Source organism: Larus michahellis, chromosome 22 (assembly GCF_964199755.1).
Source record: "Larus michahellis chromosome 22, bLarMic1.1, whole genome shotgun sequence".
Taxonomy (NCBI): domain Eukaryota; kingdom Metazoa; phylum Chordata; class Aves; order Charadriiformes; family Laridae; genus Larus; species Larus michahellis.
Genome location: NC_133917.1, coordinates 2,930,486 through 2,954,199, shown reverse-complemented (window position 1 = coordinate 2,954,199; position 23,714 = coordinate 2,930,486). Strand labels below are relative to the sequence as shown.

The window sequence follows — 23,714 nt, the reverse complement described above, 5'->3', positions numbered from 1 at the left end:
GAGTGGTCGGACACTGGAATAGGCTGCCCAGGGCGGTGGTGGAGTCACCGTCCCTGGATGTGTTTAAGACTCGTTTAGATGTGGTGTTAGGGGATATGGTGTAAGGGAGAACTTTGTAGAGTGGAGATGATGGTTGGACTTGATGATCCCAAGGGTCTTTTCCAACCTAAATGATTCTATGATTCTATGATTCTATGACTCAGTTGACTCTGAAACCCCATATCTGGGTATAATTCCTTTCACTAAAGCTTTATCTGCCCACCCTGTGTCAGCTTTTCTTCTTGGGAGGGCTTCCACCCAGCCTGACAGTTCATCTACCGTTACAAGCAAAAATTTGTAACCGCAAGCAGGGGCGTATCGGTGTAATCCCCTTGTAATCCCTGGAAAGGGAAGTGGGGGCCACCGTCACTGCCCCAGCTCTGAGCTCAGCCTGGTGCTTGAGAACTTTCGACACGTCGGTGTCCTGGTTTGAGACAGAACAAAATCAATTTCCTTTTCAGTAATTTTACTTTTCAGTTAAGTCTCTTCTAACTGATCGCGCTCTCTGACATTATTCACAGAATCAATGACAGGATCACAACCTGTGATCTCCTCCAACCCCCGGCCAGAGCAGGGTCACCCACAGCAGATGGCACAGGAACGCGTCCAGGCGGGTTTGGGATGTCTCCAGAGACGGAGACTCCCCCACCTCTCTGGGCAGCCTGTGCCAGGGCTCTGCCACCCTCACAGCAAAGAAGTTCCTCCTCATGTTTAGGTGGAACTTCCCATGCTCAAGTTGGTGCCCGTTGTCCCTTGTCCTGTCCCCAGGCACCACTGAGAAGAGCCTGGCCCATCCTGACACCCCCCCTTTCAGTATTTAGAAGCGTTGATAAGGTCCCCCCTCAGCCGTCTTTTTTCCAGACTGAAGAGCCCCAAATCCCTCAGCCTTTCTCCATCAGAGAGATGTTCCAGCCCCTCAGCATCTCGGCAGCCCTTTGCTGTCCCCTCTCCAGCAGTTCCCTGTCCCTCCTGACCCGGGGAGCCCAGAACTGGACGCAGTGCTCCAGGTGTGGCCTCCCCAGGGCAGAGCTGAGGGGGAGGATGACCTCCCTCCACCTGCTGGCCACGCTCTTCTTGATGCCCCCCAGGATGCCATTGGCCTTCTTGGCCACCAGGGCCCATCGCTGGCTCATGGGCATCCCGTCTTCCCCCAGGACTCCCAGGTCTCTCTCCACAGAGCTGCTCTCCAGCAGGTCACCCCCCAACCTGTCCCGCTGTGGGGGGGTTGTTCCTCCCCAGGCGCGGGACCCTAAGGGTATGTATTTCAGACAGTGTCTGCTTCTGGCAGCGATAACGTCTCGTGTTTATAGTGAACACCAAGGAATGGCGTGGAGAGAGGCTCCTACTTAGTGCTGGAACACCCAAGGTCAGCTCACGTTGTTGTTTGCCCCGTTGGAGGGTCGGAAGCGGAAAAGCACCTGCAGGGAGGAGGGGGCAGGGCAGGGGACCCAAAACTGGCCAAGGGGGTGTTCCATCCCGTCTGCCCCCTGCTCAGAACAAAAGCTGAGGGATCAAAGGGTCAGCCTCTTCCTTCAATGGCCGGCATCCCAGGAGGACCCTGTCTGTTTGTCTGCCTTTGATCCCGATCCGCGCATTTCTGAATCCGGCTCTTGAATCCGGTTCCTGCCTGTTGCTGAGTCCAGTCCCGGCTCTGGCCAGTGACGTGATCATCATCCTGGGAGCTCAAGATTGGTTTTGTCTGTATTTGTGTATATTTAATTATTTTTCTTATTAATATTATTATATCTTCTTTTTATTGTTAATATTTCATTAAAGTTGTTTGGGGTTTTTTTAGTTTTTTTTTTTTCAGCGCATAAGTTTCTCTCTCCCTTATTCTCTCTCCCTCCCTTCTTCTGAGGAAGGGAGAGAGGTTAATAGAGAAAAAATCCGTCAATTCATTTAGTGGCCAGACCAGCCTAAACCTTGGCAGATGTATCGGCATCCAACGTGGGCACGACTGGGGCTCTGACAGATCGCCCGGATAGTTCAAATTCCAGCCTGCTCAGTTGAGAGAGTATCCAGGTTTTTTTCCCTTTGAGAGTCTTGAGGGGCTGGAAATTAAACCAGACAGCTCACATCATGTCGTTCTTCAGCGGAATATCGTATTGTGCCTTTATGGAGTCTTGTGTCAAGTCGGTTGACGCGACGTTGCCCGACCTGCCGTGTGTGTTGGGTTATTATTCATTTGTTCCTTGTGTTTATTTGCAGTGGCTCGGCTCTGAGCGCTGGGCGAAAACGGGATGTTTTCCGATGGTGCTTAACACCGAATTTACGCCGGGATGATTTGGGCAAGGCCTTTACCTGCACACCTCGGTCGCCACCTAATGGATCCTGTCACCAGCGACACCTTTGATTTTACCTTCTCCCTTTTACGCCAAGCTGGCTCTGTTACCAGAGTTTGGGGACTGTGGGAATGACCGTTACCACCGAATCATGATTTTATTATAGATTCATCATCTAGACAAGGAATGGCGTATCATCATCTAGATATTCACAAGTCCATGGGCCCTGATGGGATGCACCCGAGAGTGCTGAGGGAGCTGGCAGAAGTCATTGCTGGGCCGCTCTCCATCATCTTTGAAAAGTCCTGGAGAACAGGCGAGGTGCCTGGGGACTGGAGGAAAGCCAATGTCACTCCAGTCTTCAAGAAAGGCAAAAAGGAAGAGCCGGGGAACTACAGGCCGGTCAGCCTCACCTCCATCCCTGGAAAGATGATGGAACAGCTCGTTCTGGGTGTCATCTCAAGGCACGTGGAGGAAAGGAAAGCTATCAGAAGTACTCAGCATGGATTCACCAAGGGGAAATCATGTCTGACTAATCTGATAGCCTTCTACGATGGCATGACTAGATGGATAGATGAGGGGAGGGTGGTAGATGTGGTCTACCTTGACTTAAGCAAGGCGTTTGACACGGTCTCCCACACCATCCTCATAGGGAAGCTTAGGAAGTGTGGGTTAGATGAATGGACAGTGGGGTGGATAGAAAACTGGTTGAAAGATAGAGCTCAGAGGGTTGTGATTAGGGGCACAGAGTCTAGTTGGAGACCAGTGACGAGTGGTGTTCCCCAGGGGTCAGTACTGGGTCCAGTCCTGTTCAATATATTCATCAATGACCTGGATGAGGGGATAGAGTGCACCCTCAGCAAGTTTGCTGATGACACCAAGCTGGGTGGGGTGGCTGACACACCGGAAGGCTGTGCCACCATACAGAGAGACCTGGACAGGTTGGAGATCTGGGCAGAGAGAAACCTTATGAAGTTCAACAAGGGCAAGTGTAGGGTGCTGCACCTGGGGAGGAACAACCCCATGCACCAGTACAGGTTGGGTGCTGACCTGCTGGAGAGCAGCTCTGTGGAAAGAGACCTGGGAGTCCTGGTGGACAACAGGATGACCATGAGTCAGCAATGTGCCCTTGTGGCCAAGAAGGCCAATGGCATCCTGGGGTGCATCAAGAAGAGTGTGGCCATCAGGTCAAGGGAGGTCATCCTCCCCCTCTACTCTGCCTTGGTGAGGCCGCACCTGGAGTACTGTGTCCAGTTCTGGGCTCCCCGGTTCAAGAGGGACAGGGAACTGCTGGAAAGGGTGCAGCAGAGGGCTACAAAGATGATTGGGGGACTGGAACACCTCTCTTATGAGGAAAGGCTGAGGGATTTGGGTCTCTTCAGTCTGGAGAAAAGACGTCTGAGGGGTGACCTTATCAACACTTATAAATACTTAAAGGGTGGGTGTCAGGAGGATGGGGCCAGGCTCTTTTCAGTGGTGCCCGGGGACAGGACAAGAGGCAATGGGCACAAACTTGAACATAGGAAGTTCCACCTAAACATGAGGAGGAACTTCTTTACCCTGAGGGTGGCAGAGCACTGGAACAGGCTGCCCAGAGAGGTGGTGGAGTCTCCAACTCTGGAGACATTCAAAACCCACCTGGACGTGTTCCTGTGTAACCTGCTCTAGGTGACCCTGCTCTGGCAGGGGGGTTGGACTAGATGATCTCCAGAGGTCCCTTCCAACCCTATGATTCTATGATTCTATGATTCTATGATTCTATGATTCTCTTGAATGCGTTTCAGGGGTGGATTCATATTAAACACTGGTGCAGGAGTAGGTGTATTACAACACATACCGCCGCTACTCCAAGCCCGACAACGACCGCTGCCGCTACCCCAGCTCCATCCATAGTGGTGCAAGCCGTGTCCCTTCCCCTCATAGCAAAGACCGGTTCAAGTCAGATCACGTGGGAGAGAGCTCTTCCGATGAAGGTGAGAGAGAGGGTCCTACTCAAGCAGATCAGACAGAAGGTCCTCCCAAAGCAGATCTGGGAAGGGTCCTTCTCAGGTAGCGTCAACAGAGGAGGAGGAGGAGGAATCAGACACAAAGGTAATCAACCATTCAAGCCTTACCTAGGAAGGACTTGCAAAACATGAGAAAGGACTTCAGCCGTCATGAAGGTGAGACGTTACCTGGTTGTTCTCCTGCCGGGGTAACGGGGCTGATGCCGTAGACTTGGGTGGCAGAGACACCAGGCGGTTGGGAAACCTGGCGAGAGACAGAGGCATCGATAAAGAGCTTGGGAGAAAGCCATACGCTCTCAGTCTCTGGAGGCGACTCGTGTCAGCCGTAAGGTGCAGGTATCCCTTTATGGACGATACCAAATGCCGCCCAAGCAAACAGACCACGGTGGAGAAAGGTATGAAGTGCCCGAGAGAAGCGGTTGTGCAAGAGGTGATTTACGGTGACTGGCAAGCGGGCGCAGACCCTGACGAAGCGCCGTGCAAACGACCTACGTCGCGGAATTCTGCGCAGAGCGCGCCATCAATGTATTCCCACGCGTTGGCAACACTGGTTTGGGGAGGATCCGCTGCCGATGCGCCAACTGAAAATGAAGTGGGTAACAGCGTACGGCAGTTATAACGGCAGTCTCTCTCGTCCCCCCATTGTTGCAGCCGTAGAAAAAAAGGACCAAGAAAATGGAGAAATTATTTGAAAAACTGTTTGGTAAACTGTCCAGGATGGAGATGAGATCCCGCTCTTCCCCTGCATGGGCCCACGTTGCAGCCATTAGGACAAGACGCCCTCCTACGAGACCGACTCGAGAGAGACTGAACACACCACAAGGTACCCTGTGGTTTTACCTCCGTGCCCACGGAGACGTCCTGCACGTGGGCCGGGGCCATCACAAAGCACAAACCCCGGCTGGGCGGAGAATGGCTGGAGAGCGGCCCTGAGGAGAAGGACTTGGGGGTGTCGGTGGGTGAGAAGCTCGACACAACCCGGCAACGTGCGCTGGCAGCCCAGAAACGCCCCCCCCTGCAGCCTGGGCTGCATCCCTGGCAGCGTGGGCAGGGGGGCGAGGGGGGGATTCTGCCCCTCTGCTCTGCTCTGTGAGACCCCCCTGCAGCGCTGCCTCCAGCGCTGGGGCACCAACAGCAGAAGGACATGGAGCTGTTGGAGCGGGGCCAGAGGAGGCCCCGGAGATGCTGGGAGGGCTGGAGCCCCTCTGCTGTGGGGACAGGCTGAGAGAGCTGGGGGGTTCAGCCTGGAGAAGAGAAGGCTCCGCGGAGACCTTCCAGCCCCTTCCAGTCCCTCAAGGGGCTCCAGGAAAGCTGGGGAGGGACTCTGGAGCAGGGAGGGGAGCCATGGGACGAGGGGGAAGGGTTTTACACTGGAAGAGGGAGATTCAGGTGAGATCTGAGGAAGAAATCCTTGGCTGTGAGGGGGGTGAGCCCCTGGCCCAGGTTGCCCAGAGAAACTGTGGCTGCCCCATCCCTGGAGGGGTTCAAGGCCAGGTTGGACGGGGCTTGGAGCAACCTGGGCTGGGGGAGGTGTCCCTGCCCAGGGCAGGGGGGTTGGAAATGGATCATCTTTATGGTCCTTTCCCACCCGAACCATCCTGTGATTCTGTGACCCCGCTGCTGCTCAGCCCTTTGCGAGTCCTGACCCAGCCCAGGAATGGGGAGAGAAGCCACAAACGTGGTTTTAAACTGAACGAGGGTGCGCGAAGCACCAGAGGGGGGGCACATGCGTGCCTGCAGCCGGCAGCACGGGACCACACGCGTGTGAGCACAGCCGGGTCTGTGCCAACAGCGGGAGCGGGCGGGCGCGCGGGTGGGCGCACCAGACGCGGGTGAGCGGGGCGCTGGGGCACATTTGCATGGATGTCCCTGAGTGTCCCTGTGTGGGGGGGGAAGGTGGGGGGAGAGGGTCTTGTCCCAACTTTTCACACCCCTTCGCTGTGGCCGGTGTCCCAGGCGACCTCCAGCCCAAGGTCCAAGTCCCTGGAGCGCTCTTTGCCTGTGGGGATAAGGGGGCATGGCTGCCCCCCACGACCCAAAGTGTCACCCCACCAGCGTGGGGTCCCCTGGTAGTGGGGGCCGTTGGCCTTGGGTATTTTCTCACCTGCAGATGGGGCTGGATACAGGAGCTTGAGCTCTACCCGCGGTGTCACCCGGAGGGATCCAGGGGTGCTCCTCCCTGCGACGGGGGCTGGGGCAGCAGGGGGAGGAGGTATCAGGGGGTGCCCAGGGGTTTAGGTGCTGGGGGTTGGGGCTGGCTGTCCATCTCCAACCCTCGTCATCTGCCGCCTTCTCCTGCTCCAGCTTTGGCTCCCGACGACGCCACCGAGAACGAGCCAAGCCAGGTCACGGTCCTCCCAGCGCCCCGTGTTGCCCCAGGCAGAGCCCTGCTCTCAGCACCCCAAGGTCTTTGAGGAAGGGGTGCCCCGGTCTGCCGGGGGGGGTGCGGGGCTAGGGGAGCTGTGTGTGTGTTGGGGTGTGTCTGAGGGGGCTCTGAGCTGCTGCCTCATTGCTGGCGGGGAGCGTGGAAGGACGGGGCAACGCTTCCCCTGTGCCTGGTGTGGGAAAAGTCCTGGCACCACCTGCACATCCGCAGTGGGGAGCCCGCATCACCCCCACCCTGCGCATCCGTCACCTCTGCATCCCCCCCCTTCCATCACGCTGCGCCCGGGGGAGCCTCACAGCACGAGGCCCTTCGCTCCCTAAAAAGCCCCATCTCCTACATCCTTTGGGGGTCACCATCCCCGCCTTGGCCAGCCCCCAGCCCCCACCCGCTGCCTCTGAACCCCTCTCCCCCGGCGCAAACGGCTCCACCGCTCCGCTGCCTGCCAGAAATGCTTCTCCAGCTCCTCCACCCTGCCGCCCGCGCACCTGTCCTGGGACACCCGCCACCCTCTGGGACACCCACCCAGCCCGGGATGGGACCCTGGCACCGGCATGCCTGGGCGGGGGGGCTGCCCTGCCACGCCAGGGACATCCCCTGGGCACCAGCAGGTCCCTCCCAGGCCCTGACGAGCCCCTGGATCAGTCCTTGGTGGCCCCCTGGGAGCCCCCCGCATCCGGCTGTGCCCCCTCAGGCCCTGTGCCTTCCAAGTCTCCCGTGTCCGCCCTTCTCGCCCGGAGCTCTGGGGCCCTGCCGCCCTCCACCTCCCACCAAGGACGGATCCAGTGGGCGCTGCTGCCCGGGAACCGGGAGTGGCTGCTGCAACCGGTAAGCAGGAGTCTTGGAGGCATCGGAGAGCTGGGAGGGCACCGGGAGAGTGCAGACGCAGCAGGTGGTGGCACCGGGTGCTGAGGGCACACCTGGGATGGGAACCGGGCAACTGGGGGGCACGGGGGGGGGGGGGGGGGCTGGGCGCCACTGGGAGGCCCAGGGGGACGGTGACCTTGACAGGGCGCTGCGACAGCTCCCGTATCCGCTGCTGGCAGGACCCGGTGGTGCCGGCCACCCTGGGGTCTGCAGGGGCTGGTGGTGGCTGCAGCGGGGTGAGGGCACCCCTCGGAGAGACCCCCCAGCCCCGGCAGGGCCAGATCCTGCCCTGACACTGGCTGTGGTGGGGGCCTTTCCTGGGGGGTGTGTGTGTGTCTGATGGCAACAGATATGTATTTAATGAATGGTGGAAATAAATCAGAAGCGTAACGGCTTTGGGGAGGTGTACGGGCACGGCGGGGGGCAGAGGGAAGGGGGCTGCCATGTGCCTGGATGACGATGTTCCCTGGGGCAGGAGGTGGGTGGCTCTCAGCGCTCAGACCCCCCCAGCCCTGCTGGGAGCAGGAGGTGCTGCCGGTCTCAGGGAAGGCGCCTGTTTACTGCAGAGTCAAAGGTACACGGGGCACAGAGGACTTCGGCGGGGGGCGGGTAGGAAGCGGCACCGGCAGCCAGAACGCCTGACTTCGCCGGGGATGGGGGGGGGGGGAGAGGGGGGCAGGCTCAGGGGGGCGCGGGGAAGATGCGGTCAAAGTGTGCCAGCAGCAGTTCCACAGCCTGGTTCTGCTGGGCCATGCCCGCTGCCAGGCTGCCCGGCTCCCGCTCCGGCCGCAGCAGCGTTGGCCCGAACACGATGCCGATGTTCTGGCGCGTCATGCGGTTGACGTCTACCCGCTCCATCACCCTGGGGACGCGCAGGATTTCGGGGTGGTGCCACGCACTCCATCCAGCCCCGCTCCTCCCTCCCTCACCCCAGGGGGTCCACGCGCCGGGGGCTCCATCACTCTGGCAGGCGCCAATCCTGCTCCCCCTCCCCCTGCTGTCCCTCCCCGAGACTCTCCCCCCCCAGTTACCCCATAGCCCACCCACCTGTGGGGCAGCTCTAAGGCCACCCCACAGCTGCCCCCAGCCCGGGAGCAGCCCTCCCCTTACCGGCAGAGGTGAGCCAGGAGGTAGCGGAGGGTGGCATAGTTAGGGGGGGGCAGGCTCTGCACCAGCTCAGCCACCCGCTCCACCTGCTCCTGGGGGTCCGGCAGCTCTAGGGAGGAGGCACAGCAGTCAGACATGGTGCCCCCCAGCACCCATAGCCTGGGGATGCCCACGGGGAGCGCTGCAGGGTTGGGGGGGGCACTTACTGACAGCTTCAATGAAGGAGTCAAAGAGCCCGTAGGGCACTAAGGGCTCAGGCAGCTCCCGGAAGAAGAGCTTGAGGGCACCGGTCACCACGTGGACATCGCTCCACTCGGGGTCTGCCAGGCTGAGCCGCTCCTCTGGGAGGAACGGAGGAGGTCAGCTTGTGCCCGGGCCCCCCAAGGCCCCAGCGCTGCCAGGGCCACCCCCTGCCCGGCCACCCCGGCTGACCTTGGGACAGCTGCTCGGGGAACACATAGCGCCCGTCCGAGGTCACAGCTCGCTCTGCGGGGACAAAGGAGGGTTCACGGGGGAAGAAGCCACCTTAACCCACCCTTGGGCGTGTGCTCCAATGCAGTTCCCGTCTCCTCCCCAACATCCCCATCCTCTGACCCTTTGGTCCCCTCACCCCGGTCCACGGCAAAACGCAGCTTCTGGATCACAGACAGGTTCCCGTTGACCCGGTAGATCCCATCAACGTCAAGGCCTGGGGACAATGAGGGGGGCGAGACTTGGTGGGGGAAACCGGTGCCAGCTGGGAGGGCCATGCCGGCTGGGAAGACCCTACCTCTCTCCTCGACAGCCTCCACACAGAGCCGGACGAAGCGGGGCACAGTGGTGCTCTCCCGCTGGCACAGGGCATCCAGGCGGCACCCGAAAACCTGGTCTGGGAGAGGGCAGCGCTGGGGCAAACTGGGATGGGAGAGCACTGGGACTTGGCAGGGGGGCAAATGGGACTGGGGAGGGGTATAGGGAGGGAATGCTGGGCTCCGGGAGGGTGGTGGTGAGGGCAGGGAGGGACACCTGGGCTGCGAGAAGGCACTGGGACCGGGAAGGGATGCTGGACTGGAGGGAGACACTGGACTGGTGGGTGCACAGGGACTGAGGGGGGGGTATTCTGGGACTGGGAGGGGGGAGATGGTAGACACTGGGGTCAGGACGGGGAGAGGGACCAGGAGGGGATGCTGGGATTTGGGAAGGACACTGGGACCAAGGGCAGGGACACTGGGAGGGTGGGAGAAGGGAGGGGGGCACCAGGACGCACTGGGGACAGGCAGCCAAGGCTCAATGGAGCACTCAGCCCCCTCCTTCCTCTCCCACTTTGGGGGCAGAGGGAGGATATGGGAGGGCTGGTGGGGGGGGGGTGGGGGGGAAGGTTCTGAGGGCACGGTGGGTCTTGGTGGGGGGAGCCTCACCTCGGATGAGCCCCTTCTCCTGCAGGCTCTGGAGCGGGGGCCGCTTGACGATGAAGCGCCTCAGCTTGCTCTTCACCCGCTTCTTCTCCGAGGCGTCAGGGGTGTGGGGGGCACCTGGGGGCACAGCAGGCCCCGATACGGTCACGGTCATGGCAGCCCTGAGGCCTGCTCACCCCCCTCTCCACCCTCCCCGCCCCCCAACCCCACCTGGAGCCCCGGCTCCCTCAGTGACCCGCAGCAGCTCGTCCTCGTCCCCGCTGAGCTCCGCCAGGTCCCCAATGTCCCCCCGGCGCAGCCACCCCGCAGGCATGTCCATGGGGTTCTCCAGATCCTGAGGGATGGACAGGGGACAGTTGACGATGTGGGGCTGGGGGCAACCACGGGGCACTCCCCGGCCCCCCTCCAGGCACTCACCAGCCGGTGGATGACCCCCCGGATGGCCCGGGCCCACTCCTGGATGGTGGCCTCTTGGTCCGACTGCAGCAGGAACTCATTGCCTGTCACAGTGCGGAGCTGGCGGGGGGGCAGCAAGATGTGGGGGGGTGCAGGGACCCCCAGGGACCCCTACAGGGGCCAGGAGGACCCAGGCACTCCAGGGGTGCCCTGTTCCCCCCCTCAGTGGGGGGCTCCAGAGGTGCCCCTAACCCAAGGGGGTTCCCTACACCACCCCGTCCCATTTTGGGGGTTCTGGTACGTGCTGGGCTGTGGGGTCCCCTTCTCTGTGGGCTGCGTTTCGGGTGATCTCTGTGACCCTTGGACTGTTACGGAGACCCCCCGCCGCGGCCCCTGGGCTCTGCACTTTGGGCATCCCCACGTGCCCAGCCCGGGGTCCCCCCCCACTCACGTGGAGGACGTTCTTCTTGCTGGAGAGGTCGCGGGCCCAATCCAGGGCAGCCCCCCGCAAGTCCACGCTGCTCTCGGGGCGGCTGCTGGCAGGGCACTGGGGGGGGGGGGGGGGCACCGGCCGTCACCCCATCCCCCTTGTGTCTCCACACACAGCACCCCGTATTCTTCCACAGCCCTCTCCACCCGCTGTCGTCCCCCCCCCCACCCCCCGCATACATCCCGATGCTCCGACACCCCCCCCGCTGCCCCAGCACCCCCCTGACCCCCACTCACCCAGGCAGTGGGTGCCGGTCCCTTGGGTTCCTTGTAGAAGATGAGGCTGTTCCCGGCCAGAACCACCCAGGAGACCCCCCAGCTCTTCCTGGGGGCAGCAGGTGAGGGGCATCCCCAACTCCTCCCCCAGCCAGGACTGGGGTCAGGCTTGGGTGTCGTTGTCCCCCCCCCCCCCCCACCCCAGCAGAGCCCCACACAGGCCCCAGGCACCATCTGGGCACTGGCAGCGCCTCAGATCCTTCGTCGTGTCCGTCCCCCCCCCCCCCCCCCCCGAGCCTGGCACAGCCAAAAGGGCCTTTTTGTGCCAGGGACATTGCTTGTCTGGAGCCCCTCAGCTGTGAAGAGCCGTGGACCAGGCTGGCATGGCCCCCCCAGGCTGGAAGGCCCCCCCTGAGCTGGCACAGCCCCCCTGGCATAAATTACCCCCCCCCCCCGATTGGATTAGTCCCCTCAGCTTGGCAGAAACCCCTACACCAGAACCCCCCCAGGGACCCCAGCCCCGCACCCAGCACCTGAAGCCCCCCCCCGGCACCCAAAGCCCCCCTAGCACCCCAACCTGGCACAGTCCCCTGCACCCGCCCCACCCCGGCCCCCCACCTGGCACAACCCATTGCACCACGACCCCCCCCTCCCAGCACCCCAATCCGTCACAGTCCCCTGCACCAGAATCGCCCCCCCCTCCCCTCCCCCAGGACCCCAGCCTGGCACCAGGATTGAACCCCCCAGGGACCCCAGCCTGGCACATTCCCCCCCCTCCTTGCCCCCCCCCCCGTCCCCGTCCCCCACCTGAGCTTCCTGCCCCCCTCAGCGATCTTGGTCCTGTTGAGCTGCCCGGCCTTCTGCACCTCCTGCGGGGACAGGGTCAGCACTGCCCCCACCCACCCCGCGCCGCCCCCCCCGGCCCTCCCTGGCCCTGGGGTAACTCACGGTGGGGAGGGCGGGGGTGCAGGATGGGGGGGCAGCTGTGGGGGCAGCTGGCCGCTCCTCCAAGCTGTGCTGGGCAAGGGTCTGGCCGTGGGTCACCTGCAGTGGGGGGGGGACAGCGTGGGGGGCACAGCCTGGGTCCTCCCTGACGTCCCGTCATACCCTTCCCAGTGCCCCCCATTACCCATCCATGCTTTGACCCCCTCCCGTGCCCCCCCCCCGTCCCCCTCCCTGTCCCCCAGCTCACGGTGCCACCGGGGACCCCGGCATCCCTGGAGCTCCAGCGTGCCGTAGTCCTGGGGGGCTCGGCGGGGGGGGGCAGGCCCTGCAGGGGACACAGAGGACATGGATCAGCTTCAGGGGATGTCATGGCCAGGACCCACAGGACTGTCCCCCCCTCTCACCCCCTCCCCCCCCGCAATTAGCGCTGGCACTAACTGCCAGCAGCCCAGTGGGGCTGTGCCAGGGACAAGTGGGGGCAGTGAGGGGGACCTGGACCACACGGGATGGTGGCGGGGGGGGGGCCACACGGAAGGGATGGGAGGGAAGATATTGGGGGAATAGTTTGGGAGAATCGAGGAATCACGGGGGCCGCTTGGGGGGGGGGAAGTGAAGAGGATAGAGTGAACATCAGGGGCCATGGGGGCACGATGCATGCGCTTTGGTGGGGAGACATGGGGGAGCAGGGGGGACACTGGGGATATGGGGGGGGAGGGAGGGATGGGGGGGTGTAGAGATAGCTGGGAGGAGGCTGGCGGGGCCCCAGTATTCCCCCCCAACTCCCCCACTGCCCCCCATGATCACCGCCTCCCGGTGCCGCCGGGGGGGCTTCCAGGAGGCCGCGCCGGTTTGGGGGTTGTAGAAGAAGCAACGGCCGGTGTTGGGGTCCAGGTGACGCTCCCAGGCCCCCAAAACCTGGAGGGGGGGGCCGGCTGGCACGGGGGGGTCGGCCTGGCCCCCCACCCTCTGCAGCTCCTCAAGGTTGCAGTAGATCATGGCGGATCCCAGGGGGGGGACCTGGGGGGGGGGGGGGGGGCATATGGACGATGCCCACAGCGCACCCCCAGCCCGCCGCTGTGCCTCGCATGCCCTGCCCAGCCCCCCTAGTGCCCCCTTGCTCTGCCCCCCACCCCTCCAGTGCCCCCTTACCTTACCCCCCAACCCCCCAAGCCCCCCAGCAATGTCCCCTTGCCCTGCTCCCCAGCCCCCACCAAAGCCCCCCAGCAGCGTCCCCTTGCCCTGCCCTCCCAGGCCCCCCAGCTCCCCCCAGAGTCCCCTTGCCCTGCCCCCCAGCCCCCACCAAGCCCCCCAGCACTGACCCCTTGCCTTGCCTCCCAGCACCCCCCCAGCCCTGCCCAGTCCGGATCAGGCTTTTGCAATCGCTTCCCCGGAGCCGTTTGCCGCCCCCCCCCAACCACCACCCCGCTCTCCCCGGCTCCCCCCGCGCCGCTCCCTCGGGCCGGGCCCAGCACCCCGCTCCCACCTGCCGCCCCCGGCTGCGCAGCACCGGTCCCCCCCCGGCCCCGCTGCGGGAGGCTCGGCCCCCCCAGCCCCCCACCTTCCTCCCCCCTCCCGCACTTCCTCCACTGCCCCACGGCGACGAGGAAGCGGTGGCAGTGAGGGCGGGGTTGGGGGTGCTGGGGGGGTTGGGGGGGGGGGCGAAGTTGGGAGGATGGGGGGTGCAGGTGGGTGATGCAGGGGGGCAAATTGGGGGATGCAGGTGGGCGATGCGGGGGGTGAGGTTGGGGGGGGGAGCAGGGCTGGGGGCACAGGGCGGCCTCTGGGGTCACCTGGCCCCCACTCACCCCAGTGCCCAGCTCCTGCTGGGACTGGCACCGCGGCAGGGCCGGGGGGGGCGCGGGCAGGGCCCCCTCTGCCAGCTGGCTGGTGCTGGTGCAGCGGGTGGGGGCCAGCGTGGCCTCCTGGGGCCGGGCCGGCGGGGGGACACGCAGGTCCTCCAGTGAGCGGTACTGCGGTGGCAGGCCTGGGGGGAGAGATGGGGGTACCCACCCACCCGAAATGATGCTCTGGGCTGCAGGTGACCCCCCCCCCCCCCCCCGCACTGGGCCCCAACCCTCTTTTCCCCAGTGTCCCCCTGCCCCCAGTACCCCCAGCCCCATGTCCCTGGTGCCTCCTAGTGCCTGCAGCCCTGTGCCCCTTCTACCTCCTGCGCTCCCAGCCCTTTGGCCCCCCATCGTCCCTCCCGGGTGTCTCCCAGCCCTGTCCCCCCGCTGTCCCCTTATCCTGTGCCCCCAGCCCCGATATTCCCCCAGCCTCGTGCACCCAGACCCACAGCCCAGGACTCCCCGGGGTGTGTCCCCTCATCCTATGCCCCTAATGCCCCCAAACCCTTGCCCCCACCTCAGCATCCCATGGCTCCGCTCTCCCAGTGTCCTGCCACCCTGTGTCTCCCTGCCCCATGGCCCTGTGCCCCCCCCGCTTTGCTCACCCGACCCTGCAGGCTGGCTGGGGGGCAGTGTGTTCCGTCTCCCGCTGTCACCAGGGTCCAGCTCGGCCACGTAGGTAGCAGGGACAAAGAAGGGCCGAGCCCAGCGGGGCTCGCTGGCCCGTCTCACCTGCCACCAGTCCTCGTTGGCTTTGTGGAGCAGCAGGAACTGCTCGCCAGCAGCCATGGCCACGTGCCGCCCATCCTCGGCACGGTACGTGTAGTTGTAGAGGGCGCGGAGCACCACGGCCGGCTCAGCGCGCCGCCACCGCCGCCCCTCCAGCCGCCACCGCCCTGCCAGCATCCTCACCACCGGCGACACGCTACGGCCTGGCCCTCGCCATCTGCCGGGGACAGGACCGGGGGGTCAGGGTGGACGCGCCCCGCGCCCCATGGCTGGCATGGCCGCAGGCTGTGCTGGAATGGGGCCGAGCAGTGCCCTGGGTGGTAGCGGGGACCCTGCCTGCAGGGCCAGGACTCACCAGACAATGTCGTGCCCCATGGCCAGGCTGTGCCTCACGGCCATGGATTGCCCCCCCAGCCATGGCAATGCCCCACGGCAATCCTGTCCACAAATAGTGGAGGGACCATCTGTTGCCCCAGCTCCTGGTGCCGGGCCGGGGGGGGGCGCAATGCCTGGCCCCAGGGTATAGGGAACTTGGGGGACTGGGGGTGCTGGGGCAGCCAGGGCTTGGGGACCTGCAGGAAACCCAGCAGCAGCTGCAGCAGGAAGCAGCGAGGCTGCGGCTTCCTCACTCCACACAGCATGGGGCTGGTGGGTGGTGCTGGGGGGGGCCTCAGCTCCGCGGCCCCATGGCCCCAGGTCCTTATCCCATGGCCCTCCGGCCTCCCCAGCCCCTGATCCCCGTCCCACCGCCCTGTGGCTCCCAGCCCCATTCCAAGGCCCGCAAGCCCCCCCACCCCATATTCCCTGCTCCCCAGCCCCACAGCCCGAGACTCCCTGACCTGCAGCCCCCCCCTGCTCCCCCCGCAAGCTCCACGGTCCCCCTGCCCCCCCCCCCCAGCCTGGCCCCCCCACACACCTGGAGATAACACTCACCATCTCTGGGGCACCACTGCGGGGCCGGCGGGCAGGACGTGATGCCGGGACAGAGAGGTGGGAGGGGTGCAGGTGCCCATTGGGGTGCAGGCGGGGGACCCCGGCGTCCTGCCCACCCCCAGCCGGCTGAGCACCCACGGGTGCGGGGATGAGCACCCGCGGCCCCGCTTGACCCCGCTTGGCCCTAAGCACCTTTCGGCTCTGCCCACACGGTGCTGCCGGGGGGGGGCGGGGGGGCGGAGGGGGGGGCAGCCGGTGCAATTAGGGTAATTGCACTGCCCCAGGGCGGGGAGGGGGGAGAATCAGCCTCGCCCCGGGACCCCTGACCCCAGCCCGGCCGTGTCCCACCCCTTCCCCGACGCCCGCCCCCGCTTCCCTTTGCTGTCTGCCCTACTGGTTCCTGGGGACCGGGGGGGAAGGGCGGGGAGGTGGGGGCGGGGGGGGCTGTGCCAGCACCGACCCCCGCTGCAGGCCGGTGACTCCCCCGCTGTCCCTCCCCAGCCTGGTCCTGCCGGGGTGGCGGGGCGGGCCCTCCCGCAGCGGGGACACCTCGCCGGGCCATGTGACAGGACGGGACGGGGCGGCGAGGCCCTTGCCCCGCGGCGGGGCAGGATGGGGACCGCCGGGGAGGACGAGGGGGAGCCTCCCGGCGGGCACGGAGCGTGTCCCGCAGGGTCGGCGGGGGCTGCGGGCGGCGTTGCGGATCCGGGAGCGGAGGGTGCTACGGGAGGCGGCGGCCGCGCCCAGCAGCCATGGCAACCCGGGCGGGCCGGTTCCCGCGTCGCCATGGCGACCGGCGCTCTCGCGAGAGTTAGGGGGCGGCACCGCGCGGGGCATAGTGGGAGGTGTAGTCCGACGGGGCGGCGCTTCCGGCCTGCCCCGCGCGGGGCATTGTGGGAGCTGTAGTCCGACGGGTCGGCGCTTCCGGCCTGCCCCGCGCGCGGCCCGGCACCATGCGGCTGCGGCTGGCGGCGGGCGGCCCCGCCGCGCTCAAGGTGATGGCGGCCGCCGGCGCCGCCGCCGCCCCGGTGCAGCTCCTCTGGGACGGCCCTTCAGGTGAGACCACGGCGACGGCGGCTCCCTTCCCCTTCCTGGCAGGGAGCCCCCGGCACCGGGCCCGGTGAGTCCCGCCCCGCGGCGGGGGCTGACGGGCCTGCTCTCCCCCACCCCGCAGAGCGGCCCCTCGCCCCGCTGAGCCCCCCGTGGGCGCCCGCCCTGGAGCTGGACAGCGGCACCGTCCTCTTCTCCCCGAACGCCATCTGCCAGTGAGTACCGACGGCCGGGGGGGGGCGGTCCCCCGGCCTCCAGCTCCGCCCCCTTCCTCATCCCCCCCCACCCCCTCTTCCTCACCTCCCCCCCCTTGCCCCCCCCCACTTCCCCCTCCTCGCCCCCCACTCCCCTTCTTCACCACCCCTTCCCTTCCTCACCCCCCCACCCCCTCTTCCTCCCCTCCTCCCCTCCTGGCCCCCCCCCCCCCCGTCTCCTCCCTCCTCGCCCCCCACCCCTCTTCTTCACCCCCCCTTCCTCGCCCCTCCCTCCTCGCCCCCCACTCCTCCCCTCACATGCACCCCTCCACCCCCCCCTTCCTCGCCCCCCCTTCCTCGCCCCCACCCCCCCTTCCTCATCCCCCCCCTCCTTTCTCTCCCCCCCCCAGGTTCTTCTTCCTGGCCCACGGTGAAGAGCCCACCGACCTCACCAACCAGTGGCTTGAGTGGGAGGCTACTGAGCTGCAGGTGGGTGCCCCAGGGGTTCGGCAGCTTCTCCCCTGCCTACGGACCACCCCCCCTCACCCCCCCCCCCCCCCCCCATCCCAAACTGACCCCTCCTGTCTCTGCCTGCTCCCAGCCGGCTGCCTCGGTGGCCCTGTATGCTCAGATGGTGCAGGGCAAGAAGGGGCTGGAGGCGGCGGAAGCCCTGGGGAAGCTGCTGGCCCACATCGAGCAGAATTTGTCCAGGAGAGGCACTGCCTACCTCGCTGGGGTGAGTGGGACTGCGGAGTGCGGGGGGTGGGGAGAGAGAGACCGCTGGGGAGGCAGGGGGGGACCCTTCTCCTTGGAGAGCTGAGCTTGCTGCTGCCTGCCCTGAGGCAGAGCCCTGAGGCTGGGGCTGCCTCAAGGCCTGACTCCGCTCCTCTGGCCCAGGACACCGAGTCAGTGGCTGATGTGGTTGTGTGGGGTACCTTGTTCCCCGTCCTCCGGGACGAGACCAGCCTGCCAAGTAAGAGCGAAACAGGGGTGCCAAGGGAGAGCATTCCTCGCGTTCCTATGGCTGTAGGAATCACGCTGTGTGCTCGCGCTCTCTCTCTCTCTGTGCCCCCCCACCCTCAAAGTTGAGCTGCAGGCGCTGAGGACCTGGTTCCAGAGCATGACGCTCTCGGAGGCCTGCAGGAAAGCTGCCGACTCCGTTCTGATGCCCAAGGCGCTGCTGGAATTCAAGTCCTACCTGCAGAAGCAGCCTCCGCCCTGCCTGGCCATGGAGAGAGGCCCCAGTAACGAGCCCGAGGTGCAGCCCTGGCCCCCTGCGCAGCCCTGGACCAGGGCTCGGGCCCCTGTGGGGCTGGCGGCAGTGGGCACGCAGACCCTCACTGGGACCAGCCTTCTCCACAGGAGGAAGAAGGTTCTGAGCGTGCCCTGACGGAGGAGGAAGTCACAGCTGCTGCGGAGGCCTGGGCCCGTGGTGCTGCAGCACTGCCCAAGCCCTGGAAGCCTCAGAAACCTGTGTGAGTCCTAAGGTGACACTAGGGCTGGCTGTCCCAGACCTCCGAGGGGCCTGGTAGGGGCTCCCAAGCTGGTGCGCCCCACATTGTTCTGGGCGCGGGGTGGCCCTGTTGCTCTTTGTGCCTTCTCTGACCGCCCCTGTCCGTGTCAGGCTGCCTGTGGAGGGCATGAGGAACGTCCTGATCACCAGCGCTCTGCCCTACGTGAACAATGTACCCCACCTCGGCAACATCATTGGCTGCGTCCTCAGTGCCGACACCTTTGCCAGGTGAGACCTGGCTGTGGGAAAGCTCCCTGGGGCCGGGGGATCATCGCCGGGAGGGTGGGGGGGGCTGCACCGCCCCCAACACCTGCACGGGTGTCACAAGCCCCTGCCTGCAGGTACTGCCGCCTGCGGAACTGGAACACGCTCTACGTGTGTGGCACAGACGAGTACGGCACAGCCACTGAGACCAAGGCTGTGGAAGAGGGGCTGACGCCCCAGGAGATCTGCAACAAGTACAACGCCATCCATGCTGACATCTACCGCTGGTTCGACATCTCCTTCGACTACTTCGGCCGCACCACCACTCCACACCAGACCACGTGAGCAGCTGCGTCCCCGCGGGCTCGCGTGGGGGCACTGGTGCTGGGGAATGTCGGGGGCGACCCCGGCATCCCTGGCTGAAGGTGCTCTATGGCTCCCCAGGCTTCCCTGCCTGATGGGGCTGCCCCTCTTCTCTTCCTCTCCTGTACCAGGATCGCCCAGGACATCTTCCAGCGCCTGCTGGCCCGCGGTTTCCTGCTGCAGGACACCGTGGAGCAGCTGCGATGTGAGAATTGCCAGCGGTTCCTGGCCGACCGTTTTGTGGAGGGCACCTGCCCCTTCTGCAGCTACGAGGAGGCCCGGGGCGACCAATGTGATAAATGTGGCAAACTCATCAATGCCGTGGAGCTAAAGGTGAGACAGGATCTCTCTAGGGACCGCCCCACCCCACAAACCACCCCCCTGCTCTGCCTGGGACCCCCAGTCTTGTCCTGGGCTTCCTCCAACCCGTGTTTTTCCTCCTGACAGAATCCACAGTGCAAACTCTGCAGGAGCGTCCCCGTGGTGAAACCAACCCAGCACCTCTTCCTGGACCTCCCCAAGGTGAGCTTCATCGCCTGGGGGAGCGGGGAGGGGATGGGGCAGCCCCTGATACCGCTGCCCATCCCCACGTGTTCCCTGGCAGCTGGAGGAGCGGCTGGAGCCCTGGCTGGAGCAGTCCTGGGCCACGGGGGACTGGACGGCCAATGCTCGCTACATCACTCGCTCCTGGATCCGGGATGGGCTCAAACCCCGCTGCATCACCCGCGACCTGAAGTGGGGCACGCCTGTGCCCCTGGATGGCTTCCGCGACAAGGTGGGTCCCCTCTGGCCCCCTCGGTTGCGGTGTCTGTCCCCGGGCACACCCTGCCTGTGGGTCCCATGCTCGCGTAATTCCTCTTCCCCTCCTCCCCAGGTTTTTTATGTGTGGTTTGACGCTCCCATTGGCTACTTGTCCATCACGGCCAACTACACCGACCAGTGGGAGAGGTGGTGGAAGAACCCCCAGCAGGTAAGAGCCTGGCGCTGCTGCAGGGTGGAGGGAGGGACAGAGCTGGATGCCAAGATCCACCAATCTCCCCCCCCCAACCCCCCGTCAGGTTGAGCTCTACAACTTCATGGCCAAGGACAACGTCCCGTTCCACAGCGTCGTATTCCCCTGCTCGCTTCTGGGCGCGGAGGACAACTACACCCTGGTGAACCACCTCATTGCCACAGGTACTGGGAATGTCACCAGGGATCATGGGGGGCGGGGGGGTCTCCGTGCTTCCCCGCAGTACTGGGAACAGTCCGGTCTGTCGTGCAAAGGCACAAAACTGCCCTTCGAGCTCAGCATGAGCCTATGAGCACTTTAACAGTTTCCTCCTGCGTTGAGGGGCTGCTCCCTGCCTGGGAGAGGGCCGGATCCATGCTTGGGCCCCACGGTGGGGTCTCTCCTGTCCTCCCCAGAGTACCTGAACTACGAGGACGGGAAGTTTTCCAAGAGCCGAGGCGTGGGAGTGTTTGGGGACATGGCCAAGGACACCGGCATCCCTGCGGACATCTGGCGCTTCTACCTGCTGTACCTGCGGCCCGAAGGGCAGGACAGCGCCTTCTCCTGGAGTGACCTCATGCTCAAGAACAACTCGGAGCTGCTGAACAACCTGGGCAACTTCATCAACAGGTTCTGAAACGCTCCGGCGGTAGCAGGGGTCATCTCCCTCCCCAGGCCGCGCTCATGCCTGCTCTCTGCCTCTCTCCCCAGAGCTGGCATGTTTGTGTGCAAGTTCTTTGGTGGTACTGTCCCCGACATGGTCCTGACATCAGATGACAAGCGGCTCTTGGCCCGTGTCACCCTAGAGCTTCGCCAGTACCACCAGCTGCTGGAGAAAGTCCGGTGGGTAGCTGAAAGCTTGGGGCTGGAGCAGAGCTGAATTGTCACGAGGGTGGAAGGGCAGAGACCTGCCCCACGGCAGGTGCTCAGCCCCCCTCTGCTTCTCCCCTCCAGCATCCGTGATGCCCTGAGGTGTATCCTGAGCATCTCTCGCCATGGCAACCAGTACATCCAGGTGAATGAGCCCTGGAAGCGGATCAAGGGGGATGAAAAGGACAGGTAGGAGAAAGGGGGAGGATGGGCAGAGGGCAGGGGCTGGGAGCTGGGTGTTGATGAAGGGTTTCCTACCCGGCAGGCAGCACGCAGGCACGGTGACCGGCGTGGCGGTGAACATGGCATCCCTGCTGGCCGTCCTGTTACAGCCCTACATGCCCAGCGTCAGCTCGGCCATCCAGGGGCAGCTCTGCATCCCACCGGACTGCTTCGTCCTGAGCCACGACTTCACCTGCACCCTGCCCCCTGGCCATTGCGTGGGCACTGTAGGTGGTGGCGGCAGGGGGGAAAGAAAGCGTGCTGTGCCCCCCGCCCCGAGCAGCGCAGGGGTGGGATGTGGGGTGCTAGGCCCTGCAGGGGTGACCCCTCTTCTTCCTGGCTGCAGGTGAGCCCCCTTTTCCAGAAGCTGGAGAACGAGCAGGTTGAAGCCTTGCGCAAGCGCTTCGGGGGAGGGCAGGTGAGTGGGGTGGGGGCTGCACTGCCCCCGCAGCTGCTCCCAGCCTCTCCTCTGCTTTCTGTCCCTCCTCACTCGCTCTCTCTCCTTTTCCCAGCCTGAAGACCTTGCTCTAGAGCCCCAGGTAACTCCCTGGGATGCTGCAGCAAACCCCCCCGCCTCTCCAGCATGGTGGGGGGGGGGAAATGCAGAGCTCTGCCCCTGGTGCTGCCATCGGGGCTCACACCTGTTTTTGTCCTTCCACAGGCCAAACAGACCCCTCCAGCTTCTGACCCCTCTCCAGCCCCAGCGCCCCTCCTGCCTCTAGGTGACCCCCAACTGATCCAGCAGCTGACAGAGGAGGTGGCCAAGCAGGTGAGTGATGGTGGATGGGGGGATGGCCCTATTTTAACCCCCCCCAGCCCCGCAAGCCCTCATCAACACCCCCTGCCTGCCCCAGGGCAACCACGTGCGGCAACTGAAGGCCAACAAGGCGGAGAAAGCCCAGGTCGACGCAGAGGTGGCCAAGCTGCTGGAGCTGAAGAAGCAGCTGGCAGTAGCTGAGGGCAAAAGCCCCGAAGTCCCTGTGCCCAAGGGGAAGCGGAAGAAGTAGCACCTGGCTCCTGCGCTGGGGAGCAGCTCCAGCACTACCCAGAGACCAGACTGGGCTGTGGCGGGCGGTTACGTGCATGTAATAAAATACAAAAGCTATACAATGGCGTATGGAAGCAGTGCCCTCCCCACGGCATCAGTCTGTGCCGGCGGGGCATTGCCCCTCCAGTTCATGGCTGCCCCCCAGGTCCGCGGGGGCCGTGGTGGTGCTAATTGCGGCGGAGGTTGACGATGCGGTCGATGAGGGCCGCCCTCGTACGCTCCACCTCAGCGCTGAGCCGCCGGATCTCCTCCCGCAGCTGCTCGTTGTGGGCCGTCAGCTCCAGCACCCGCTGCTCGTTGGCCCGCTCCCGGCTCTTCGCCAGCTCCCTGCTGGCCGCTGGGCCACCGCACCTCTTCCTCTTCACCCCACGCCCCGTGCCTGCCCCCGCCTCATCCTCCTCCGCAGCTGGCCGGGGCGGGGGGCTGCTGCTGGAGGCCGAGCCCGGGGGTCCTGCTGGCTGCGTGCCCGCTGTGCTCTCTGGTCCCAGCAGCTCCAGCAGCTCCGCAGCCAGGGCAGCATCCAGCTCGCAGCCCTCCGGCCCCGCACCGGCGGCCCCCTCCGTGCCCCACAGCGGAGCCTGTGGGGAGAGAGAAGGAGCCAGCCCCAGTCAATAGGTGTCCCCTGCCCTGTCACCCCCCCCACACCCACCTGGACTGTCACCGGCCCCCCATCTCACCTGTTCAGCCCCCCAGGGTGTAGAGGGCCCACTGGGCTCCGCTGCTGCCAGCACCTCCTGCAGGTCCTGGTACCAGGCCTCCAGCTCCCAGCTGGGCAGGGTGCCAGCGGGTGTCCCCGCAGGCAGCCCCTCGGCTGCCATTGTCACCTCCAGGCCAGCGCGGGGCTGGGGGGGGAAAGGGGGTGAGGGGGGGCCAGGACCCCCAGCTCTGGGGTGTCGCTCCCCGCAGAGGGGGGGGTGGGCTGGTCTCCAGCAGCCCCAGGGTGCTTCCCCCACCCCCCACAGTTACCTGCTCTCAGGTGTGGTGGCCGACAAGGATGCACTTTCTCCTGGATGCCTGGGGGGGGGAGGAAGAGGGGCAGAGTCAGACTTTGCCCTCCCCCGCCCCCCCCAGAGGGTTCCCTAGGGGTTCAGAGTACCCACCCCGCTCTCGGGGGCGCTGCCAGCTCAGGGGAGGGAGGACGAAAACATATGGGTCTACCCTGCCCCGGGGGGGGGGTGTGTGCGCCGCGGGGGCGGCCTGCGGGCACCCCGGTGGGCCCCCAGCACCGATGGGCATGATATCAACACCTCCTCCCCCCGCCCCGAGGGCCGCTCCCCACTGTCCCGCCCCCGCCAGCAGCCCCCGGTATGTCTGTCGTCGTCCTATCCCCCCCAGCCCCCGACGCTCCTCCGTCCCCCCTCCCTCCGGAGCCCGGCCCCCGGCAGCAACCCCCCTCCCCCCACAGCATCCCCCGAGGTCCTTCCGTCCCTCCTCCCCCCGGCAAGGCCCCAGAGGCGGTTCTCCCCCCGCACCTTCCTGGGCGGCCCCGGCTCCCCGCGGCCCCGGCCCGAGCGCTGCCCCCCGCTCATCGTCGTCCGCATCGTCCTCGCGCTGCTCCGCTCCCGCCGCGCCGCCGCCGCCCGCGCCCCCTTTTTAAGGCTCACGCGCCTGACGCAACGCTCGTGCCGG

General features: G+C 65.3%; 3 protein-coding genes across 11 annotated transcripts; 1 reads left to right on the top strand and 2 right to left on the bottom strand.

Moving 5' to 3' along the window:
- Nucleotides 1-2,462: 2,462 nt before the first annotated feature.
- On the bottom strand, nucleotides 2,463-16,140 carry ARHGAP9 (Rho GTPase activating protein 9). Of its 8 annotated transcripts, XR_012584402.1 has the most exons (20): nucleotides 15,631-15,772; nucleotides 14,574-14,914; nucleotides 13,930-14,108; nucleotides 12,929-13,141; nucleotides 12,372-12,449; nucleotides 12,128-12,223; nucleotides 11,987-12,048; nucleotides 11,201-11,288; nucleotides 10,926-11,021; nucleotides 10,496-10,594; nucleotides 10,289-10,412; nucleotides 10,082-10,195; nucleotides 9,454-9,552; nucleotides 9,295-9,372; nucleotides 9,117-9,170; nucleotides 8,891-9,025; nucleotides 8,688-8,793; nucleotides 4,496-4,571; nucleotides 4,159-4,362; nucleotides 2,463-2,742 (listed from the first exon to the last, which is right to left on the bottom strand). XR_012584402.1 is itself a non-coding variant. In XM_074564838.1 (19 exons), exons 2-19 carry the CDS (start codon nucleotides 14,872-14,874, stop codon nucleotides 4,261-4,263), a joined length of 2,100 nt encoding a protein of 699 aa, XP_074420939.1. In that variant the 5' UTR covers nucleotides 14,875-14,914; nucleotides 15,631-15,772; the 3' UTR covers nucleotides 4,131-4,260. The 8 variants fall into 8 exon arrangements, 7 of the variants coding, with proteins under 7 accessions (XP_074420939.1, XP_074420937.1, XP_074420938.1 ...); XM_074564838.1 differs by lacking the exon at nucleotides 2,463-2,742 and having other exon boundaries at nucleotides 4,131-4,362; XM_074564836.1 differs by lacking the exons at nucleotides 2,463-2,742; nucleotides 4,159-4,362; nucleotides 4,496-4,571 and adding an exon at nucleotides 8,116-8,439 and having other exon boundaries at nucleotides 15,631-16,140.
- A 330-nt stretch (nucleotides 16,141-16,470) lies between these two features.
- On the top strand, nucleotides 16,471-22,157 carry MARS1 (methionyl-tRNA synthetase 1). 2 transcript variants are annotated; one of them, XM_074564834.1, is made up of 22 exons: nucleotides 16,471-16,686; nucleotides 16,805-16,895; nucleotides 17,285-17,363; nucleotides 17,476-17,610; nucleotides 17,772-17,847; nucleotides 17,960-18,132; nucleotides 18,237-18,349; nucleotides 18,499-18,615; nucleotides 18,729-18,932; nucleotides 19,086-19,287; nucleotides 19,402-19,476; nucleotides 19,559-19,729; nucleotides 19,829-19,924; nucleotides 20,013-20,130; nucleotides 20,362-20,575; nucleotides 20,657-20,788; nucleotides 20,900-21,004; nucleotides 21,081-21,264; nucleotides 21,384-21,455; nucleotides 21,550-21,576; nucleotides 21,699-21,806; nucleotides 21,892-22,157. In XM_074564834.1, exons 1-22 carry the CDS (start codon nucleotides 16,584-16,586, stop codon nucleotides 22,042-22,044), a joined length of 2,748 nt encoding a protein of 915 aa, XP_074420935.1. In that variant the 5' UTR covers nucleotides 16,471-16,583; the 3' UTR covers nucleotides 22,045-22,157. The 2 variants fall into 2 exon arrangements, with proteins under 2 accessions (XP_074420935.1, XP_074420936.1); XM_074564835.1 differs by lacking the exon at nucleotides 21,550-21,576 and having other exon boundaries at nucleotides 16,512-16,686; nucleotides 21,892-22,145.
- DDIT3 (DNA damage inducible transcript 3) lies at nucleotides 22,103-23,668 on the bottom strand. The gene is made up of 4 exons (XM_074564844.1): nucleotides 23,558-23,668; nucleotides 23,052-23,099; nucleotides 22,763-22,927; nucleotides 22,103-22,663 (listed from the first exon to the last, which is right to left on the bottom strand). Exons 3-4 carry the CDS (start codon nucleotides 22,901-22,903, stop codon nucleotides 22,253-22,255), a joined length of 552 nt encoding a protein of 183 aa, XP_074420945.1. The 5' UTR covers nucleotides 22,904-22,927; nucleotides 23,052-23,099; nucleotides 23,558-23,668; the 3' UTR covers nucleotides 22,103-22,252.
- Between the last annotated feature and the right edge of the window lie 46 nt (nucleotides 23,669-23,714).

Coding starts and splice junctions, on each gene's coding strand:
- ARHGAP9 (XM_074564836.1), bottom strand. CDS start 14,874: ATGCTGGCAGGGCGGTGGCGGCTGGAGGGGCGGCGGTGGCGGCGCGCT. Junction 11,022..11,200: donor GACCGGCACCCACTGCCTGG/GTGAGTGGGGGT, acceptor CCCCCCCCCCAG/TGCCCTGCCAGCAGCCGCCC. Junction 8,794..8,890: donor CTCCTTCATTGAAGCTGTCA/GTAAGTGCCCCC, acceptor CCTCCTCCCTAG/AGCTGCCGGACCCCCAGGAG.
- MARS1 (XM_074564834.1), top strand. CDS start 16,584: ATGCGGCTGCGGCTGGCGGCGGGCGGCCCCGCCGCGCTCAAGGTGATG. Junction 18,616..18,728: donor AGTGCCGACACCTTTGCCAG/GTGAGACCTGGC, acceptor CCCTGCCTGCAG/GTACTGCCGCCTGCGGAACT. Junction 20,789..20,899: donor CAGCTGCTGGAGAAAGTCCG/GTGGGTAGCTGA, acceptor TCTCCCCTCCAG/CATCCGTGATGCCCTGAGGT.
- DDIT3 (XM_074564844.1), bottom strand. CDS start 22,903: ATGGCAGCCGAGGGGCTGCCTGCGGGGACACCCGCTGGCACCCTGCCC. Junction 22,664..22,762: donor CACCCTGGGGGGCTGAACAG/GTGAGATGGGGG, acceptor CTCTCCCCACAG/GCTCCGCTGTGGGGCACGGA.